The sequence below is a fragment of the Pavona decussata genome, unplaced genomic scaffold (assembly GCF_977016875.1).
Source record: "Pavona decussata unplaced genomic scaffold, jaPavDecu1.1 SCAFFOLD_386, whole genome shotgun sequence".
NCBI lineage: Eukaryota > Metazoa > Cnidaria > Anthozoa > Scleractinia > Agariciidae > Pavona > Pavona decussata.
Window position 1 is genome coordinate 1 of NW_028145758.1, and position 17,500 is coordinate 17,500.

Consider the following 17,500-nt stretch of genomic DNA (forward strand, 5'->3'; position numbering starts at 1 on the left):
CCACACAAGGAAGGAATTGATGCTTGCCGTCATTTCCTTGAAACTCGTACGGACAAACACATTCCTACTGAGACACTTTGTGACCTCTTACGCATAATACTGACCATGAATAACTTCACATTTAATCAGCAACACTATCTTCAGGTCCATGGTACTGCCATGGGTACTAAGATGGCTCCTTCATTTGCTAACCTTTTTCTCGGCATTTTCGAAATTAATGCTCCTTTCCATGTCCATACCTGGTGGAGGTTCCTTGATGATATTTTTATGATTGGGACTGAAGGTCTAGATCATCTTAAAATATTCATCGATTACCTCAATAATATTCATCCCACTATTAAGTTCACTAGCAGTCACTCATTAACTAACGTTCCTTTTCTCGACGTAATGGTATCTCTACATAACGGCACTATACAAACTGACCTATACACTAAACCTACAGATAAACACCAACATCTTCTTAGTTCATCATACCATCCTCAACATACTAAAACATCTATTCCATTTAGCTTAGCTCTTCGCATCCGCCGTATCTGTTCTACTAACGCTACATTTCAAATCCGCATTAATGAATTAAAAGCTTATCTCCTCGCACGAGGATATCATAACACCTTCCTGGACTCACAATTCCTACGAGCTGCTAATATTCCTCGCACTGACGCTCTGCAAACTAACCGTAACGACTCTATTAACCGCATACCTTTTGTCCAGTTACATATAACCCAGCACTTCCTCACCTCTGTAATATATCACGCAAACATTTTAACATATTACTTTCCTCCGACCGTTGCAGGGACGTTTTTAAACACCCACCTATCGTCGCTTACAGACGCACTTCCAACCTTCGCGACATTTTAGTTAAAGCACAGCTACCGACTGTCACCGCTCCTAACAGCACTAATTCACCACCAGGATCTTTCCGCTGTGGACAAAATTGCGCCACTTGTCCTTACATTACTAACGGTCTTAAACATTACACATTTTCTTCAACAGGCGAAACCCGTAACATCGCTTCACACGTAACCTGTAACACCACAAATTTAATCTACATGGTACAATGTAACCGCTGCCATTTACAATACATAGGTGAAACTAAGCGACGTCTCAAAGACAGATTCAACGAACATAGACGCCCAGTTGACAAAACTAAAATTTCATCCAAACCAACCACTGTTTCTGAACATTTTCTTTCTCAACCTAACCACTGCCACACTGACATGCAACTAATACCACTTGAAGTTATCCACTCCTCACGTGATTCAATCAGAAAAGCCAGAGAATCTTTTCTTATAGATTTAGCGGGGACCTTGGAACCCCACGGTTTGAATAGACGTGATGAATTGTAATTTTTTTATTTTATTTTACTTATTTCCTCATCCTTTGGTACCACCTTGTAAACGTCATTTCCGCTGCTCCCATGTATTGCAACATCCTCCATGATATATATTGTAATTTCATTTATATAATTTAGTAACATCTAAACCTGAAGAAGGCTGGTTTGGCCAGCCGAAATATTGTTTTAAAATATATTACGTTGTGTCAGCTTTGCAGTAGTCTTTGGACTTCTCATCGTCTATTATCAAAATGCATTTTCTCTCCACTGTTCTCCACATACTGTTCGCAGGGCACTTGTGAGAAGAATTTTTGCAAAGGTCAAGAATTTCGTCTTTGGTGATCATTCCTTTCCGTAAAAGCTCTATTAAGCTCCCGAAGAGCTTATTTCTTGTTCATAGCTCATTAACAGGGGCCTTATTGGAGGAGGGGGCTTTATAAAGAGGTCGGCTTTTTTCATATCTTAAAACACCGTTTTCGTCTTGAAATAGTTCTTGTACAAAACTCAAACCACAGAAGTGAAACTTTAAATGGAACGGGCTACTTAATAAGAATGTTTGCAATCAGAACATTATTCAATCTGCATGGAAAACGTACAAATGTCAAATTCAGTCAGTTCCCTGCAATAGTCTACTCCGGTGAAAAAGGCAAACCCTATGTTAAAAAAAGCAACCAATGTAATTACGTATTTGAGTGTATATTTATTTAAATACAAACCAAGTCGGTCGCATGAAGTGGATTTCGTAATAGCAAGCTAAAATAGGAAGGACTAATAAAAAAATATATTGTTCCCAAAGGGGTGGGGTGGGAAGAGGGGGGTAATTAGAGAGGGGGAGGGGCTTATTTAAAAAAAAAAAAAAAGACTTTCAAACAGGGGTCTTATTAGAGAGGGCGGGGGGGGGGGGGTGGGGGGGAGTTAATAGCGCTTTTTCGGTAATTGTCATTATTGGAGGTTTTCTATGGAAAATTTGTTGTTTCATCAGTTTTCGATCAAATTTTAACGCCATCCAAAGTCTTGTGTTCCGCTTTAGTGACCTGTGGTTTACGCCAAAAACTCGTTGTTAAATGAAGACGGCCATCTCTCTTTACTGAACTAACTACACTGCAAAATAGTCGAGCACAGTAGTCATTAAATAAGTGGCTTGTTTAGTGACAAGGGGGTTAGTTTAATTTCTAAATAAACTGTGGTACTGCGTAGGTGAGGGAGAGAAAACGAACATTTGGTTTTATCATCTGTCTTTGAGTTGAGAAGGATATTTGGCCACGGTGAAGAGATCACAGAGCTGGCGTTTGGAGCGCTTGTTGTCGCTCTGCTGAAGGGTTAACTCTCAAAGCGTCAGCTCTCGACTCTCACTTTACAGTAGCCGGCAAATTACCTTATCGAAGTAGTTGATAAAACCAAACATTTGTTTATTTACAGCCTCTCTGGTACGTTTCTCATTCGTGGAGAGGGAACTCAGTAAAACCAGCCAGTTGTCGTCGTAAACTGCTATAAGGTTTCTCTTTCCATCATCGAGTGTTAGGCCCTGTTCAGAGGAGCCGAACCGGCTTCGAATTTAGACCGACTCAAATTTTAAATTAATCCCGGCTAAATTGATTCAGGCGCCAAACGTTGATTTTACTTTACTTGGTTCTTTCATTGGTCAAAATATAGCGTCACTATCTGGACCAGACAGAAATCAAACCAATTCTAATTGGTCCTATTTGCGCGTATTGTCCAGCGCTTTTCTTTGCGCTGGTGAATGAAACTTCTTGGAGAACTGATTGGATCCCTGGGTCGTTTTCGTGTTCTGTGATTTGTGAAGGAGATTACTTTGGTTGCGATTTTATGAAACGAAGTTTGTTTTCAAAATATCCTAAAACACCCTTATTTTTCTTCACAAAGTAAACGTACAAAATTAAATACATCACAAAGGGTATTGTTTCTTTCATAACTTAAATGGATATATTAAGTTGACACGATTTCTTTTAAATGATTCCAGTTGATTTCTTAGTCCAATAACATAATTTTAAACTATTAATTATCCCAAGACATTTCCGAAATCCAAAACTTCAAAGGGAGATTACAGTTATCTAGGTGGAAAAAAATCCTTTAGCGTATAAACCTCAAAAAAAGACGGGAGATTTTCATTAAAAGACTTAGAAAAATTCCCACACTCATGTGTACGAGGGGGTTGACAATAACTGTTCTTGAACACACGCCAGTTAGTGGATTTATTACCGTTACGTAAGCGGGCATTAAGACAAACAGTTGCCTGAAATGAAAACACACAAACAGCTAATTAATGTAGCACAAAGACCTAAGTTGTTGCGCGGTGTGTTCTGTAGTTACTGTGTTAGTTTTCATGCGGCAAACTTACATTTCATTTTGATGGGAAACGAGAAAAGCTGGGTTCATTACCTACATAAATGTATCTACCAAAAAACCGAGAAGTCCTTTAAAAGGTGAAAAAACTTTCACGTCAAGTACTCGGTTGTTTTGTCGTTTTAATTTGACCAATTCTGTTTTGACCCAAAGAACTAATTTCGAAGCTGCCTTGTGTAGGCGAACTATAGCATGTTTTAAAATTACGACATTCGCCATGTTAGTTTTCAAAGTGCAGCCTTCAATTAATCAACAACCTGAGTTAAAAATGATAATGACTTGAATACAGTGTTTCAAATAGTGATGAAGAAGTCTTTTCGTTTTTCCATCCCTTTCTAATATTTCTTATTTTTCTCTTAATTTTTTTTTTGCAAAACAAATTCGAAAACAGACACAGCTGTCTTCGTTCTAGCATCCAAACAAACATCTTTAAATAGCTTCGTTAAGTTAGCTAATGACAAGTTCCTGTTTGCAACTGACGAGGGAACTGTCTGGATGCAAACTTATCGCATTTCCATTGGTTTAAAATGACAGGTGCGATGTTCAAGTTAACCTACGCTAAAACTCCACTGGTGCTGAGAACAATACCTCGCTATCGCCAATTCTCCTTTTAAGAATCAACATTTGTAGCCGACGAGTTGTCGGTGCAACTATCATTGAAACAAAACAAAATCATGGATTCCAAGCCCCAGCTTAACGTTTTTCTAACGATTTTATCTTTGAGAGTTGTTTCCGCCTGCTTGGATGGTAAGTTTCATTTCCTCAAATCCTTTGGCAGTTGTCTTGTTTTTGTTTCAGCTTCTGCCTTTTGCTCAAAAATTTTACGCGGTGATAAAGTTGGCACCAATTGCGTATTGAGAGAAGAAAACGCAAAATTTTTGTGACATAGCAGATCCTTCATGGTTAAAAAGAAATCACGTTTGAAAATTCATACCTTCTTTTTCCTTTGGAAAGTAAAGAGTCGCGAAATATTTCAGTTTAAGAGTTCCCATAGTATACTCGACTTTTACCAAAAATTCTGTTCAAATCGATATGGTTCAAAAACGGAAGTCCTAATTATCCAGACTTATATAGCAAGTGTTTATGTCATGATTTCAAATCTGAGCAGCAAAGGTTTGTTATTTATTTCATCTTCACCTTTTACCAGAATGGTTGTTGAGATTATTAGCTGTTATAAAACTCACGCAATATTCTGCCCGTTGGATATATTTTTTCATCATGTATGCATGATCTGAACGTATTTCAATATTATATGAAAAAAGAAACAGCTAATTAAAGTGACGCAAGCATCGAAAATAGTGCATCCGATCTTGAAATACCTTTAGTGTGATTGTTAGAAATGTTAAGTTGGCAAATTTATGCTGTTAACCTAAATTTCGTTCAAATACGAACAGATTAAAAATGTTTTCCAAAATACTGAGTTCTGTTTACAGGTGGAAAAAACTCTACGACATGTAATTGCTTATTTGGTCGTCCTCTTAATAATTAATTTCTGGCGCATTACATTAAAATACCAATGCTCGTTCAATGTACAATTTAAGAAATACAGTAAGAATAAAAGCAAATTTGATAAAAGTAGATAAAATAAATTAACGTTTTTAGCTTGACTTTAAACTCTCAACTGATTGCGTGCTCCGTACATCAAGAGGGAGACCGTTCCATAGCGCTGGTGTACAATTCTTGGCAATTAACTTTCCGTCACCACATTTTACCAATATTACCGGTATTTTGCCAATATTTAGTTTCTTTGCTCCTTTTTACCCCAAAAGCCTAATTTTTAAGCTGAAACTATTGTAAAAACGAACCTGGCATGCTTAAAAATTATTGAGGCAATTTCTTGTCTCTTCACGATGTAGACTTCAATTAATAAACAAGCTCAGTAACAATCTAAATTATGCACCGAGGACTTTTGACAGTTGGCTATCCATTGCAGCTGGATTTCAACAAAACAAAACATTTTTGTTAGGTTCTTATTGTTTTGCACTCCAAAGACTCAAATACTTCAAACTTCCTTGATAGTTCATCTCACTCTCATACCTTAAGGTTACCGTATACCTTTAGATGGTGTCTCGCGTCCCAGCGATGTAGCGCTTCCGGTTTAAACTGTTGTTACTCAAACCCCTATACCAAATTAAAGCTTATAGAAAGCTGGATATTAAACTACAACAAGAATTTTGAAATAAAGTGAATTGTCGAATTTTTAGTTCTGTTTTCTCTATACAATTTTTTCACTTGAAGGGGACACTTTAAAGAGCTAACACTCAAAGGAATTTGTGCGTTTGCCTTCAAATTTGGACAGTAGCTAGTTTAACATGTAAACAACAAAAACGTTTCTGCGAATTTTTTCTTTTGAAATATTTTTCTCCGAGAGCAATTTTTGTACGATCACTCCACATTTTTTTCACTGCAATTGAATGTGCCAAAACGCAGCCACAATTTTTAAAGGTAATTCGGACACTCGCATTTAGAGGTCGTGAAAAATTCGACAATTCATTTTATTTCAAAATTCTTGGTATAGTTTGACACGCAGCTCTATTAGCTTTAATTTGATATAGGGGTTTAGCTATTTACAGTTTAAACCAGACGCCCTACATCGCTTGGATGCGAGACACCTCTGAATGTATACGGTAACCTTAAAACGTATGAAAAATAGAAGACATAACCTCATAGCCCTTAGTTATTTTCCCCATCATGCCGGTTTTGCTTTGAACATTTATTTATAAAGACAAATTAAAATAGTGGAATTGTAGGACTATACTTAGGTAGGTAACAACGTTTAGCTACCACTCAGTTTTTTTGCATGTTTTAAATTTGTCGCACCATTCTTGTCGCCATTTGTAATGCTTAAAAAATGTTCATCGTATTCTAGTTCGTCGGATTTAGAAGCTTGATATTTTTAAACCCGATGCCGCAATTAATGAGGTCATTACGCTCGTAGCCGCGAGTTATCATGAGTTGTTTATAATCATATAATATAACAATAGAGTTCATGTTCGCAGGCGTAAATATGTTTTTGATGCGAATCAGGCTCATTTTAGAATGAGTTCTATAATAATTTGAGAGGGCGTTCAGGAAAGGAATCAAAGACTGTGCAATAAGCGATATGTGGAACGCTGCCGGCGTAGCGCCGACGTTTATTTTATTGTACAAATCAAAGCTTTTATTGACGCATAAGCTTAAAACAGTTGAATGGTTTCCAGTTCTGATTGGCTGGCTACGTTATTTTCTTTTTTCTTTTTGGGTTAGAGCAAAGGGGGGTAAGAGCTGAATTCTTCATTTTAGCCCGCAAAATACGCCGCAATGCCCGACAAAATTATTATAATCATTCTATATCCAACAAGCGCGAATAAAATAATTGTTACGTGCATATTAAAGCAGCCAAGAAATGTTGACGAAGGCGATTTAATGACCGTTATTTTCTCGGTTATATTATAATTCCTGTTATCCCACAGCTGCTAAGCCAGTCAACTCTGGAATTGCAATTTCCACTTATCCAGATTTTAATGATAAAAAAAATAAAAATTTCCTAGCCAAAATTTTATCTACCACCCCAAACTACCAATGCCACCTTTGCTTAAAGTAAAGCTGCAAACATGATTGTCAAACACTGTTGCATATTTTTGCCAGAAATAGTAACGTTAGTTTACATAACAACAGGGGCACACAACGGTTTCTTTTAGTGGAATTCTTTTCAAAGGGACTTAATCACCATTTTCTTTGCCAAAATGCCATCCCAAATTTACACCGGTGAACTAGTCTGCTTTGGTTTACACATGTTAACAGAGGCATGGGTCGTTTTAAAATGCAAAGTAAGGCAGCCTAGCATTATCGAAAAACCAATCTCAGCTAAAGAATGCTCTCAGACGCGACGGTGTTTGTTCTTTAAAAAGCTGTAAATCAATTTAAAATACAGCATTTGGTATTGGAATTTGTAACTTTTTTGTTTTGGTTTTGTTTTCATTTTTTTGCTTTTTATTTGTTTTTGTCTTTTTTATGGCTGCTTAAGTTTTTTATATTTGTAACTGGGATAGTTTTTCATATTGTTCTAATTTCCGGTAAGGTGGGTATACCTACCTCGACACCTTAACAGAAGTGTGAAAGAATCCTGTCAAACAAAGCAGGACATTCCAACTATTAACTATTTTAGCTGTAGTTTTTTTAATGCATGTCTCGTTTGGTTTGACTAGGAGAGTATTTCAACAAAAACTTTATTTAAAACATTCTCAGTTGATCTAGGTCCTTAAAAAAATCACACTTTTTACTTTTTGTCTCATCAGTGTCAATTTAATTGGAATCTTTCAGGTGAATGTCGTGAACTAGCCTTCCCTTCTTTTTTCTCCTTTGCTGACAAGCGTCTGGTGAATCACAGCATAACCACTGTCAAAGTCCGAGACAAGGATGCTTGTGAATTGCAATGTTACCATGAACCCAACTGCGTCAGTATTAATTTTAATTCTACAGCAAGTGCCATTGGAACATACAGATGTGACTTGAATAACGCCACTCATCGAGGACATGATACGGCGTTTGTAGATGCAAAGGGGTTCTTATACCGTGGGGCAGACGTAAGTTCTCCTTCCTCTTCTCCTTCATTATTTTTCCGCCTATTACTCTCCAAGCTTTCGCACTTTGTCTTAGGGAAGTTGTCAAAACTACTATGCCCGAACAGGACCCCCCGAACCACAGAATAAATGATGGTCTCTGCCTGCACCCCTTTCTAAACGTCAAGTGATGGTGCTTTATTGCATAGCCATAGCCTTTATTGCTATTCTGCAGTAAAAAAGTGGCAATGAGATTCAAACTTCCCTTTTATTGTTTATCTAGCAGTGCTGACTCTTGCTTGCTGAATATTTACGTATGAACTCAATAAAATTTTGTGGGCAGTGTTCATGAGAAAGGTGGTGTCCTCGATAACTCCCTTACCCGTCTGACAAGGTGGGTCCTCTGCGAACAAACATGTTATAACCGGTTCCCTTATATCATCCCTTTTCTTCTTTTTCGCCTTTGGAATTTTGATTGTTAGCGAATACTCAGCTTAAAGGATTTTTATTCTTTAGAGTGCTCCTCCTAAATATTTGCTCCTTACAATTTTTATCGAGCAATGTAACGAGTATGGTTCATCTCTGTTAAAATTCCAATTCATACTTTATTTTTATTATTTTTAGAGTGCTTGTGATAGGGCTCATTGCGATAACGGTGGTACCTGCCAATCTGGATTCACAGACAAAAGATATCGGTGTTTGTGTCCGCCTGGATTTATGTCTGCACGCTGCGAACAGGGTAAGGGGGAAATTTTCTCAATCATCTAGTAGTTTTCCTCTGGAAATCCACTTGTTCTTTGTGGAGATAGTGGCAAATATTGGATAATCTTCCATGCATGGAAGTGAAGTAATGTTGCTAATAATTAGATTGCCTTTTAGAAGCTTCTATCTGAATTACTTTTTTCTAACCGTTGCCTTACTTTTCTGACGTGATTGAATCAACTAAAACGCTAAAGAAGCAAACGAATCCAGTCGAGCAAATTGCTACTCCTGAAGATCTCATAATTGACAGTCTTGTTGCTTCTATTACTTTAAAAGATAATGTTTACCGCAAATATGTTAGCTAATGCAAGAACAAAACACCCTTACATCTTAACAAAAAGCAATTTAGTACAGCAATAATAACAAAAAAAAAATTATAAAATAAATAATAATAATAATTTACTTCACTTCCCAAACGGAAGGTGATGATGGTGTACTAGTTTTCTTTTCCCTGTGTTTTCATCTATCTTCGAATGTTTCCCTTTATTACTGCAGATGTTAACGAATGCGCATCGGAAACACACAATTGTAGCCACTTTGCCGTATGTGACAACACCAAAGGATCATTCAACTGCACATGCAAGCAAGGGTTCACTGGCGACGGATACACCTGTGCAGGTAAACATGGCAGGACTTGGTTTCTCTTTTTGTTACGTTAAAGGGGCAGTATCCTGGGGTTTTTGGTATCTTTTGTTAAGCTGATGAAATAAAACCTTCAATCAGCTGCCAAATAATTCTAGGATGACAAGAGGAAATAAATCAACTCAATTCTTGAAAGCAACAACTCGTGATCTATTCTAGCGCATTTTGGGAACAGAAATGCGAGAACTTGAAAAACATTAGCCTAAAATTTTTCAAGTTTCAATCCATACTGGAAAAACTACTCTGTCTCTGGCTAGAGACACTAATCGACAGTTGTATTGCACTGGGGTGATAATTTATAACAAACTTGACAATTATTTCTTTGTTTCTTCTGACAGACAAACATTTTTGGGTTTTGAACTTACAGCAAATTTACGTGATACTTCCCCTTTAAGGAGTAAAAGTCAAAACCAGTGTCCATTCCGAAACGGGCAAATGTAGCAAGGATTTGTTGTTGTTGGTGGTGGTTTGTTTGTTTGTTGCATTTTACATAACTCACAACTTAAGACAGCATCACACCAGCTTTATTGGAGAAAACGAGCATAATGTTACAAAAAAACACTTCTGGAGCATAATTACAATATTTTTGCACCTTGTAAATAATTAAAGCCAATATCAAATTTATCCCACACTTTCTAGTACACGGAATTAAAATAATTGGAAGTTGCGTTTCCTTATTATTCAGTATTTCAGGCCTCAGTTGCTCAAAGGGCAAAAAACTTCATCCAGCGGATAGGTCCCTATAGTTGGAGTACATTTTATTCACTGGATAGTGATTTATCCACTGGATAAAGTTTGCTCTTGTGGTTGTTGTTGATAGACACATTCGCTGTTTAAAAAACCTGGGCCTGGGAATTACTGGTACTATTTTGACTTGCCCACTTGCCCAGTTACTAGACCTAATTCTCTGCTGCAGCCGGGCGAGCATTATCCGTTTTAACAGTTATATTCGATGATCTGCAAGATAGTGCACTTTCTGACTATCTAGGAGCAAGCGTCATCCTTTTCACCTCATTTCAGATATAGATGAATGCGTGACAAGAACACACAACTGCAGTAATGATACCGTGTGTAACAACACCAAAGGAGGATTCAACTGCACGTGCAAAGCTGGATTCACAAGAGACGGACAAAACGTTACAGGTTAGAGTTGCATGATTTGTTTGATTGTTGGTTTGTCTGTTGGTTGGTACCATGTTCTTTACTTGACGCTTCATCTGTGATATTGTAAGAAATCTGAGGCCATAAGATATAACTTTAACGAATGTTAATAGTTAAAATCTATAGAGTTCAAATTTCATAAAAGAATGATGAAATGCGCTTTACATCACCAAATTAAATAAAATTCAGAATATATTTATGGATTTATAGTCTTATGTAGTAAAATACGAAAGTGACAAGTTAACAAATTAGTGACAAATTAACATTAACATATATGATGTTTTAGAAGTGGCAGATCCCGCGCTGTTCAAGAGGATTTCTAGCATGCCTGGTCACCCTTTGTATCCTTCTCTCCCCAAAATAAAAGAAAGATCATTGCGCCTCAGAGTTCGAAGCAGCCAACTTCGTACTGTTCCTAGGGTCAATACCCAGCGTTTTAAAAATAGTTTTATCAATTGACTTTTTTTTAAACATGAAGTGGCGATTTGATGAACTTCAAGCTTTTGATTATTTTTACTGTAAGTGTTTCTCAGTTTTAGCATGTATTTTTGCTTGAAACATAATAAAGACCTTATTAATTATTATTATTATTATTATTGTTATTATTATTATTATTATTAATAGCGTGTTTAAACTGAAGGTATGTTTTAACATTTCCTTTAAAAACTCATAAGGATTGAAATTACATATTTGATCTGGCTATCTTTTCCAAAGTTTGGGTGCAGAAGAAGCAAATGCTCTAGCACTTAGAGTGGAAAGCATCATTGTATTGTCTTTCCAAAAGGACGTTACTGGAGCCACTAATGTGTTTTCAAAAGTGTCCGTTTTCAACTCGGCGAAAACGAAGCAAACTACACACTATTGTTTTCGTAACGTTTTCACCTAAAACGCTCGAAAACATGAAAATGTGTAGCGTGATTTTTCGACTCAGCTCGTATGTGGACGGTGCCAGTCTCTACCCGGGCTCGGGGGACAGAGGGCTTTAAAAAGAACGAGTCATATTACATGCAGTAGCGTGCGTTTATGGTTTCATGACTTAAGAACGAGTTATGTGATATGTGTAGCGTGCTTGTTTCGACTCATTGCTTTAAGAACGAGTTATGTCATATGTGTAGCGTGCTTGTTTCGCTTTAAGAACGAGTTATGTCACATGTGCAGCGTGCTTGTTTAGACGCATGGTTATTTCACATGTGTGGCGTGATTGTTCGACTCAGCATCTTATGTGGAGCGTGCCAGTCTCGACTTAGGGCTCGGTGGACACAGGGCTTCAAAAAGAAAGAGTCATATGTGTAGCGTGCTTGTTTCGATTCATCGCTTTAAGAACGAGTTATGTGTAGCGTACTTGTTTCGAATCATGGTTTTAAGAACGAGTTATGTTACATGTGTAGTGTGTTTGTATCGACTCACGACTTTAAGATCGAGTTATGTTACATGTGTAGCATGCCAGTCTCGACTTAGGGCTTAAAGAACGAGTTATGTTACAGGTGCAGTGTGCTTGTTTTGGCTCATGGCACGACTAGAATTCCGGAGACTCCATCAGAATCGATGTATTTCCACTGGATCCAATAGACTCAATCGGACGACTTTCCAACTCTCCTCAATTGAAAGTATTGTTTACGCTTCCAGTTTCATCTTATGACTAGACTTCCGGTGACTCAAGTGGACGCGACTGTACTTCCGGGTTTATTGCACGACTAGAATCCATTGGACTCCAGGTTTTGTCCACTGGAATCTAGTTGCTAACTACACGATCTACACCAACTACAGCAACTATTAGCAACTGCCTACAACAACTGTTGTAACTGTACCTAATACACGAATAAGTGGTATTTTTATCAAGTTAGTCAAAACGAGAAAGAAAAAAAAAGAAGGAAAGAAAGAGAATAAAAGACTCGTTCTGGGTGCTTTAATTTTAGGTTAAACATCTAGTCTTGAAATTGGCAAAACTGTAAAGTGTTCTCCTTTATTTTCAGGGAAAGACTGCAAAGATATCAAGAGGCGCGGCCAATCTCAGGATGATGGTATGTATTGGTTGGACCCGGATGGAGGAACTTATTCCGATGCATTCTTAGCTTATTGTGACATGACGTCATACGGTGGAGGATGGACCATGTGTTACACTACCGATGAATACGCCAAACCCAAGACAGAAGTCACGAACAATCCTAATCTGTGTTATGGAACTGACGGATACAGGACAAACTGTAACAACATCCCAGTAAGTTGATTGGCTACTTATAGCAGTAATCTCAAATCCGTTGACGAGCTGAACATTCTCGATGTAAAACTTTTCACTGTTGAACCTTGAGCATAAACAACATTCGAAGAAGTTTTGAGGTGACTTTTTAGCAGTAATTCAAGACGCAATGAAATGCGTTATGAGAACGAGAGCACACAAAAAGTACTCAGATTGATTTAATGTTTAAAAATTCCTAATTCTCTTGTTTTCTTTTTAAATAAGTTCACAGAAATAATCTTCGTTGACCACCATAGTGGAAACAAGGCCTACTTCAAACGAAAATCCAACCAGAGTCTAACGGCCGCAGTTAATTATGGGAAGCGCGCTGACACCTATGGATTGTGGAACGGTTTTGGAGCTATGAGCGGCGCTTACTCCTACCAGCTGTTGATCTGTGATCATGAGTTCTACTCCGGCTTCTTTGTTTCTGGTTACACTGGTAACTGTTACAAGCAGTGTAACAGTTGGTGTAATGACGAAGCCTCACCTTACTTTCGTACAGCGTCAACCGAGACGGCGTATGGCGGCGTGGCCTTCAATACCAATGGTCATAAGCCCAATGTGGTGAGCAACAGGCTGATGAGTGTTGGTCTGCGCTAAAATAACGCCGCATTCCTCCCACATTGAGTTAGTAATTGGCTTTGATTAAAAAAGAGGGCTTTGCTTGCTTTATTTTAATTCAGAAGTTAAAACACTAGATAAATAGTTGAAATCAGTCGAGAAATCTGTTTTGAAACTTGATTCTGCAGAGCTCCTGGATTAGAAATAATCATAACTTAATGAGATGAGCGCGGGAGCGCAAACACATTCAAATTTTCCTTTTTCGTAATTGGTGTCGGAATGAATAAATAAGACATACTGCGTTGCTGTATTCTGTTTGGTTAAGCCTCATCACTTTTCAGACAATCCCCTTTTTACTGCACTTGCGGTTTCACTTTTTCTTCTCCTCTCTGAAAAGCCAATATTGTATCAGAGCTCGTGGAGTTTGGCAGAATTCAATCAATCTCTTCCTTCCCCATATCGAGGCGCGAGCAGTGAGCGAAGAAGTGCGGGCACTATTGCCTCCCAGCTCTCCCCAATCCCTTCTCGTTTTCACCGTTAATTTGAATAATTTATTCAAAACCCCTTGGGCGTTACGTGAATTATCACTCTTAACCGCGGTCAAACGTAAGAAAAAATAAATAAATAAAAAATAATAAGAAAAAAGTGCGTTACAGACATGTTTTTACTTCGAGAGCCAAAAGCTAATTAGCGTTGCCTGTCTGTGAGTTATCTAAATCATTCTGTCATTTTACTAAAAACGTTTCAAGTATTTTTAAAGTGAAGTATGTGGAGACTTCTCGGCACCATGTGTCTTTGCTTTCTGTTTGAAAGGGTGACATTTAAGATAATTTTAAAATGACTTAGTAAACTTTCAAACTTACACGAAATGAATCAATTTTGAGCCGTGATCAAAGTAAAACCTTATCTTTAACAGACGTATTCTTATGTTTTTACATTTCACCGCGGTTAATGCCAGTCTAGGATTTGAGGACGCACACATCACCCGCTAAAGCTTTAGTATAAACACGAATTTTATCCTCACTGTTATCAATATTTTTCGCAGGGAATCGGTGGGGAGAATTTTTGTAAACATCACCACTTTCATCTTTGATGATTTTTTCCTTCGTTCACACGACTTACTTGCATGATACTGAAGGCCGAAAGAAATTTTATGCGGATGTTTTCATGCTGAGAACTGGGACAACGGGAGCAGCTGCCTTCGCCAGGAAAACTGAATTTTTTTCTAACATGGTGTTTGAGTTGCTGAGCTATTTTTTGTAGCTATATTGGCCCGAAATCTCAAGAAAATCGACTAATTGGCTGAAAAAAATCTCCCTTCAATATGAATTCATGGTGTTTTCTTTTCTTTAAAGGTCTTAAAGGCAACTTTCTGTGTGGGAGTGAAAACAAAAACTTCCAATAGGAAACCCTGTCTGTATACGGGAGACCCCTGCCGCAAGGGTGTGAGGAGTTTGTTCTCCACCCCCCCCCCCCCAGACAAAAAAATTCTAGGTACGGCCCTATCATATTGCTCATTATCTGGGCCCAAAAGACTACTTAATTAAGACTTCAATCGCTATCAACATTTTCTGGGAGGGAGGGAGGGAGGGATGAAGGGGGGGGGGGGGGATGGGAATGGAAATTCCGAGTGTCAAGGACGACGAGTCCAACAGAATCTCTTCTAAGCGCTCCTTTGCAAAGTGTCCCAAGGAATTCAGTTTTCCCAGGGTTTTAAATATCGTATGGCGTAAAATTTCAATTTGAGAGCGTTTTATTATGCGATTTAGTTGGTATTCGTATGTTTTGTTAGAGATAATAGTAAGTCACACCATTCAAACGAATTACTGACGATTTATTGCAAATATCTTAAATGGTGGATCACGCTTTCCATCACTGTGGTATTGGTTTTTTTAAAACTTAATTGATTTACTAAATTGACTTAAACAAACTTGTATACACTGCGTAAAACTAGTAAACCTATGGTCTTAACCCAATAAAAGGCTTTGACATTTTTAATTTCGCCTTCTTTATCATATGTATTTCTTTTCTCGAGTCAGAGCCAGTGGTTGAAAAACACACATGAATCTCTCGAGATGTGAATAACATGTATTGAATTCTGTACTTCAGGCCTGTTAGCCTTTTCTTTTTCTTATCCATCTTTTTCTTTTCTTACTTCCTCTCTGCCTGTATTTGTTTTCTCTCATGAAATTCTTGGCCTTGAAATAACAAACTGAATTGTAACTAGTCAGCTGCCAAATCAATAGTACCTGTACTTTTCTACAAAACAGTTTATCTCGTTTTCAAACTAGCCCAGGCAATAATTGCTCCATGAAATTGCGTGAGAAGGATTTATCATCGTGATGTAGCTAACCACCACAGTGTCAGGAAGCTTATACTATAAAATTATCAAAAGTTTATACTCGAATTCTACGTGTTCTGTTAGAATTGGAAATAGTCAAACGCGATCTTTTCAATACCGTAGAGGTGTGCGTCAAGGCTGCATTTTAAGTCCTCTACTCTTTAATCTATATGTTAATGATTTAGCCTTTTCGTTCAACAATATTTTGTCTGACCCGTTTATACTACCAAATGGCACCAAACTCAGCTCATTATTTTATGCAGATGACTTAATTATATTGTCACGATCAAAATTGGGATTACAAAATTGCCTTAACAGTTTATCATCATTTTGCAGCTCATGGATGCTAAATATAAACCCTAAGAAAACCAAGATAATGATTTTTCAAAAAAGCACAAAAAAATGCGATTATACCTTTCACATAGGCGATGAATTAATAGATATAGTACAAGACTACACTTACTTAGGAACTCGTATTTCGTCTTCCGGAAATTTCACGCTTTCGCTTGAACATCTTCGACAAAAAGCTCTTCATGCTTTCTTTAGTCTAAGACGACACACTGATTTTAGTACACTGAAACCTTCACTTGCATGTAAAATTTTTGACACAATGATTCAGCCAATTCTAACCTACAATAGTGAAGTGTGGGGTGCCTTTGTTAAATCAGATTTTAAGTCGTGGGAAGGCTCCAGAATTGAAAAAACACATTTACATTTCTGTAAACGCTATTTAGAAGTACATAATAAGTCATCCAACGTTGCATGTAGAGCTGAACTTGGCAGATTTCCTCTAATCGTTGACATAAATAAAAAGATACTTAATTACGTACACTACCTCCAAGGAAAGGATGAACATTCTATAGCAAAACAATCCCTAAGAATATCTGTTGACCTTCATTATAGCGGTCAAACTAGCTTTTACTCCAGTCTCATGAAGATGAGTGAATACTATAATTTCCCCAACTTTAATTATAACACATTGAATGAAAATAACATCAAACAATATATAGATCTTATGAAAAAGAAATATATCGGTTATTGGCACCAAACCCTTCAACACTCACAAAAACTCAGCTTTTATTACACAATCAAAAGAACTTTTGGCCCCTCTGCTTACCTAGACCTCACAAGGAAAAACGCTTCTAGGAAGGCATTAGTGAAACTAAGAATAAGCAGCCACAAGCTTTTGATTGAAACAGGAAGATACGACAACATACCCCGTAATGAAAGGGTGTGTAATGTTTGCAACCGTAAAACCATTGAAGACGAAATTAATATTTTATTAGATTGCCCAAGTTACTCCTCTTTAAGAGATATGTTCTTTTCTAAAATAGAACCTAGCCTTCCATTTACACAACTATTAGTAAAAGAAACTTTACTATTGCATATAATGAACTCAACAGACTATTTTATAAACACTCAATTAATTTCATTTGTTTCCTCGTGCTTCGAATTGAGAGATAAACTTCTCTCCGGAATGATTACTTCTACAGTATGAAAAGTTTGAAATAAGCAAAGACTTCAGTTACTTTATTTTATTTTATTTTAAGTTATCT

General features: G+C 37.3%; 1 protein-coding gene across 1 annotated transcript; it reads left to right on the forward strand.

The window, feature by feature from the left end:
• The first annotated feature begins 4,321 nt into the window (after positions 1 to 4,321).
• On the forward strand, positions 4,322 to 13,905 carry LOC146451440 (uncharacterized). Its single transcript, XM_085098825.1, has 7 exons — positions 4,322 to 4,444; positions 8,000 to 8,262; positions 8,863 to 8,977; positions 9,496 to 9,618; positions 10,663 to 10,785; positions 12,777 to 13,021; positions 13,265 to 13,905. The coding sequence occupies exons 1-7, from the start codon at positions 4,372 to 4,374 to the stop codon at positions 13,640 to 13,642; spliced, it is 1,320 nt and encodes a 439-aa protein (XP_084954951.1). The 5' UTR covers positions 4,322 to 4,371; the 3' UTR covers positions 13,643 to 13,905.
• Positions 13,906 to 17,500: the final 3,595 nt, after the last annotated feature.

Coding starts and splice junctions, on each gene's coding strand:
- LOC146451440 (XM_085098825.1), top strand. CDS start 4,372: ATGGATTCCAAGCCCCAGCTTAACGTTTTTCTAACGATTTTATCTTTG. Junction 8,263..8,862: donor TCTTATACCGTGGGGCAGAC/GTAAGTTCTCCT, acceptor TATTATTTTTAG/AGTGCTTGTGATAGGGCTCA. Junction 13,022..13,264: donor CAAACTGTAACAACATCCCA/GTAAGTTGATTG, acceptor TTTTTAAATAAG/TTCACAGAAATAATCTTCGT.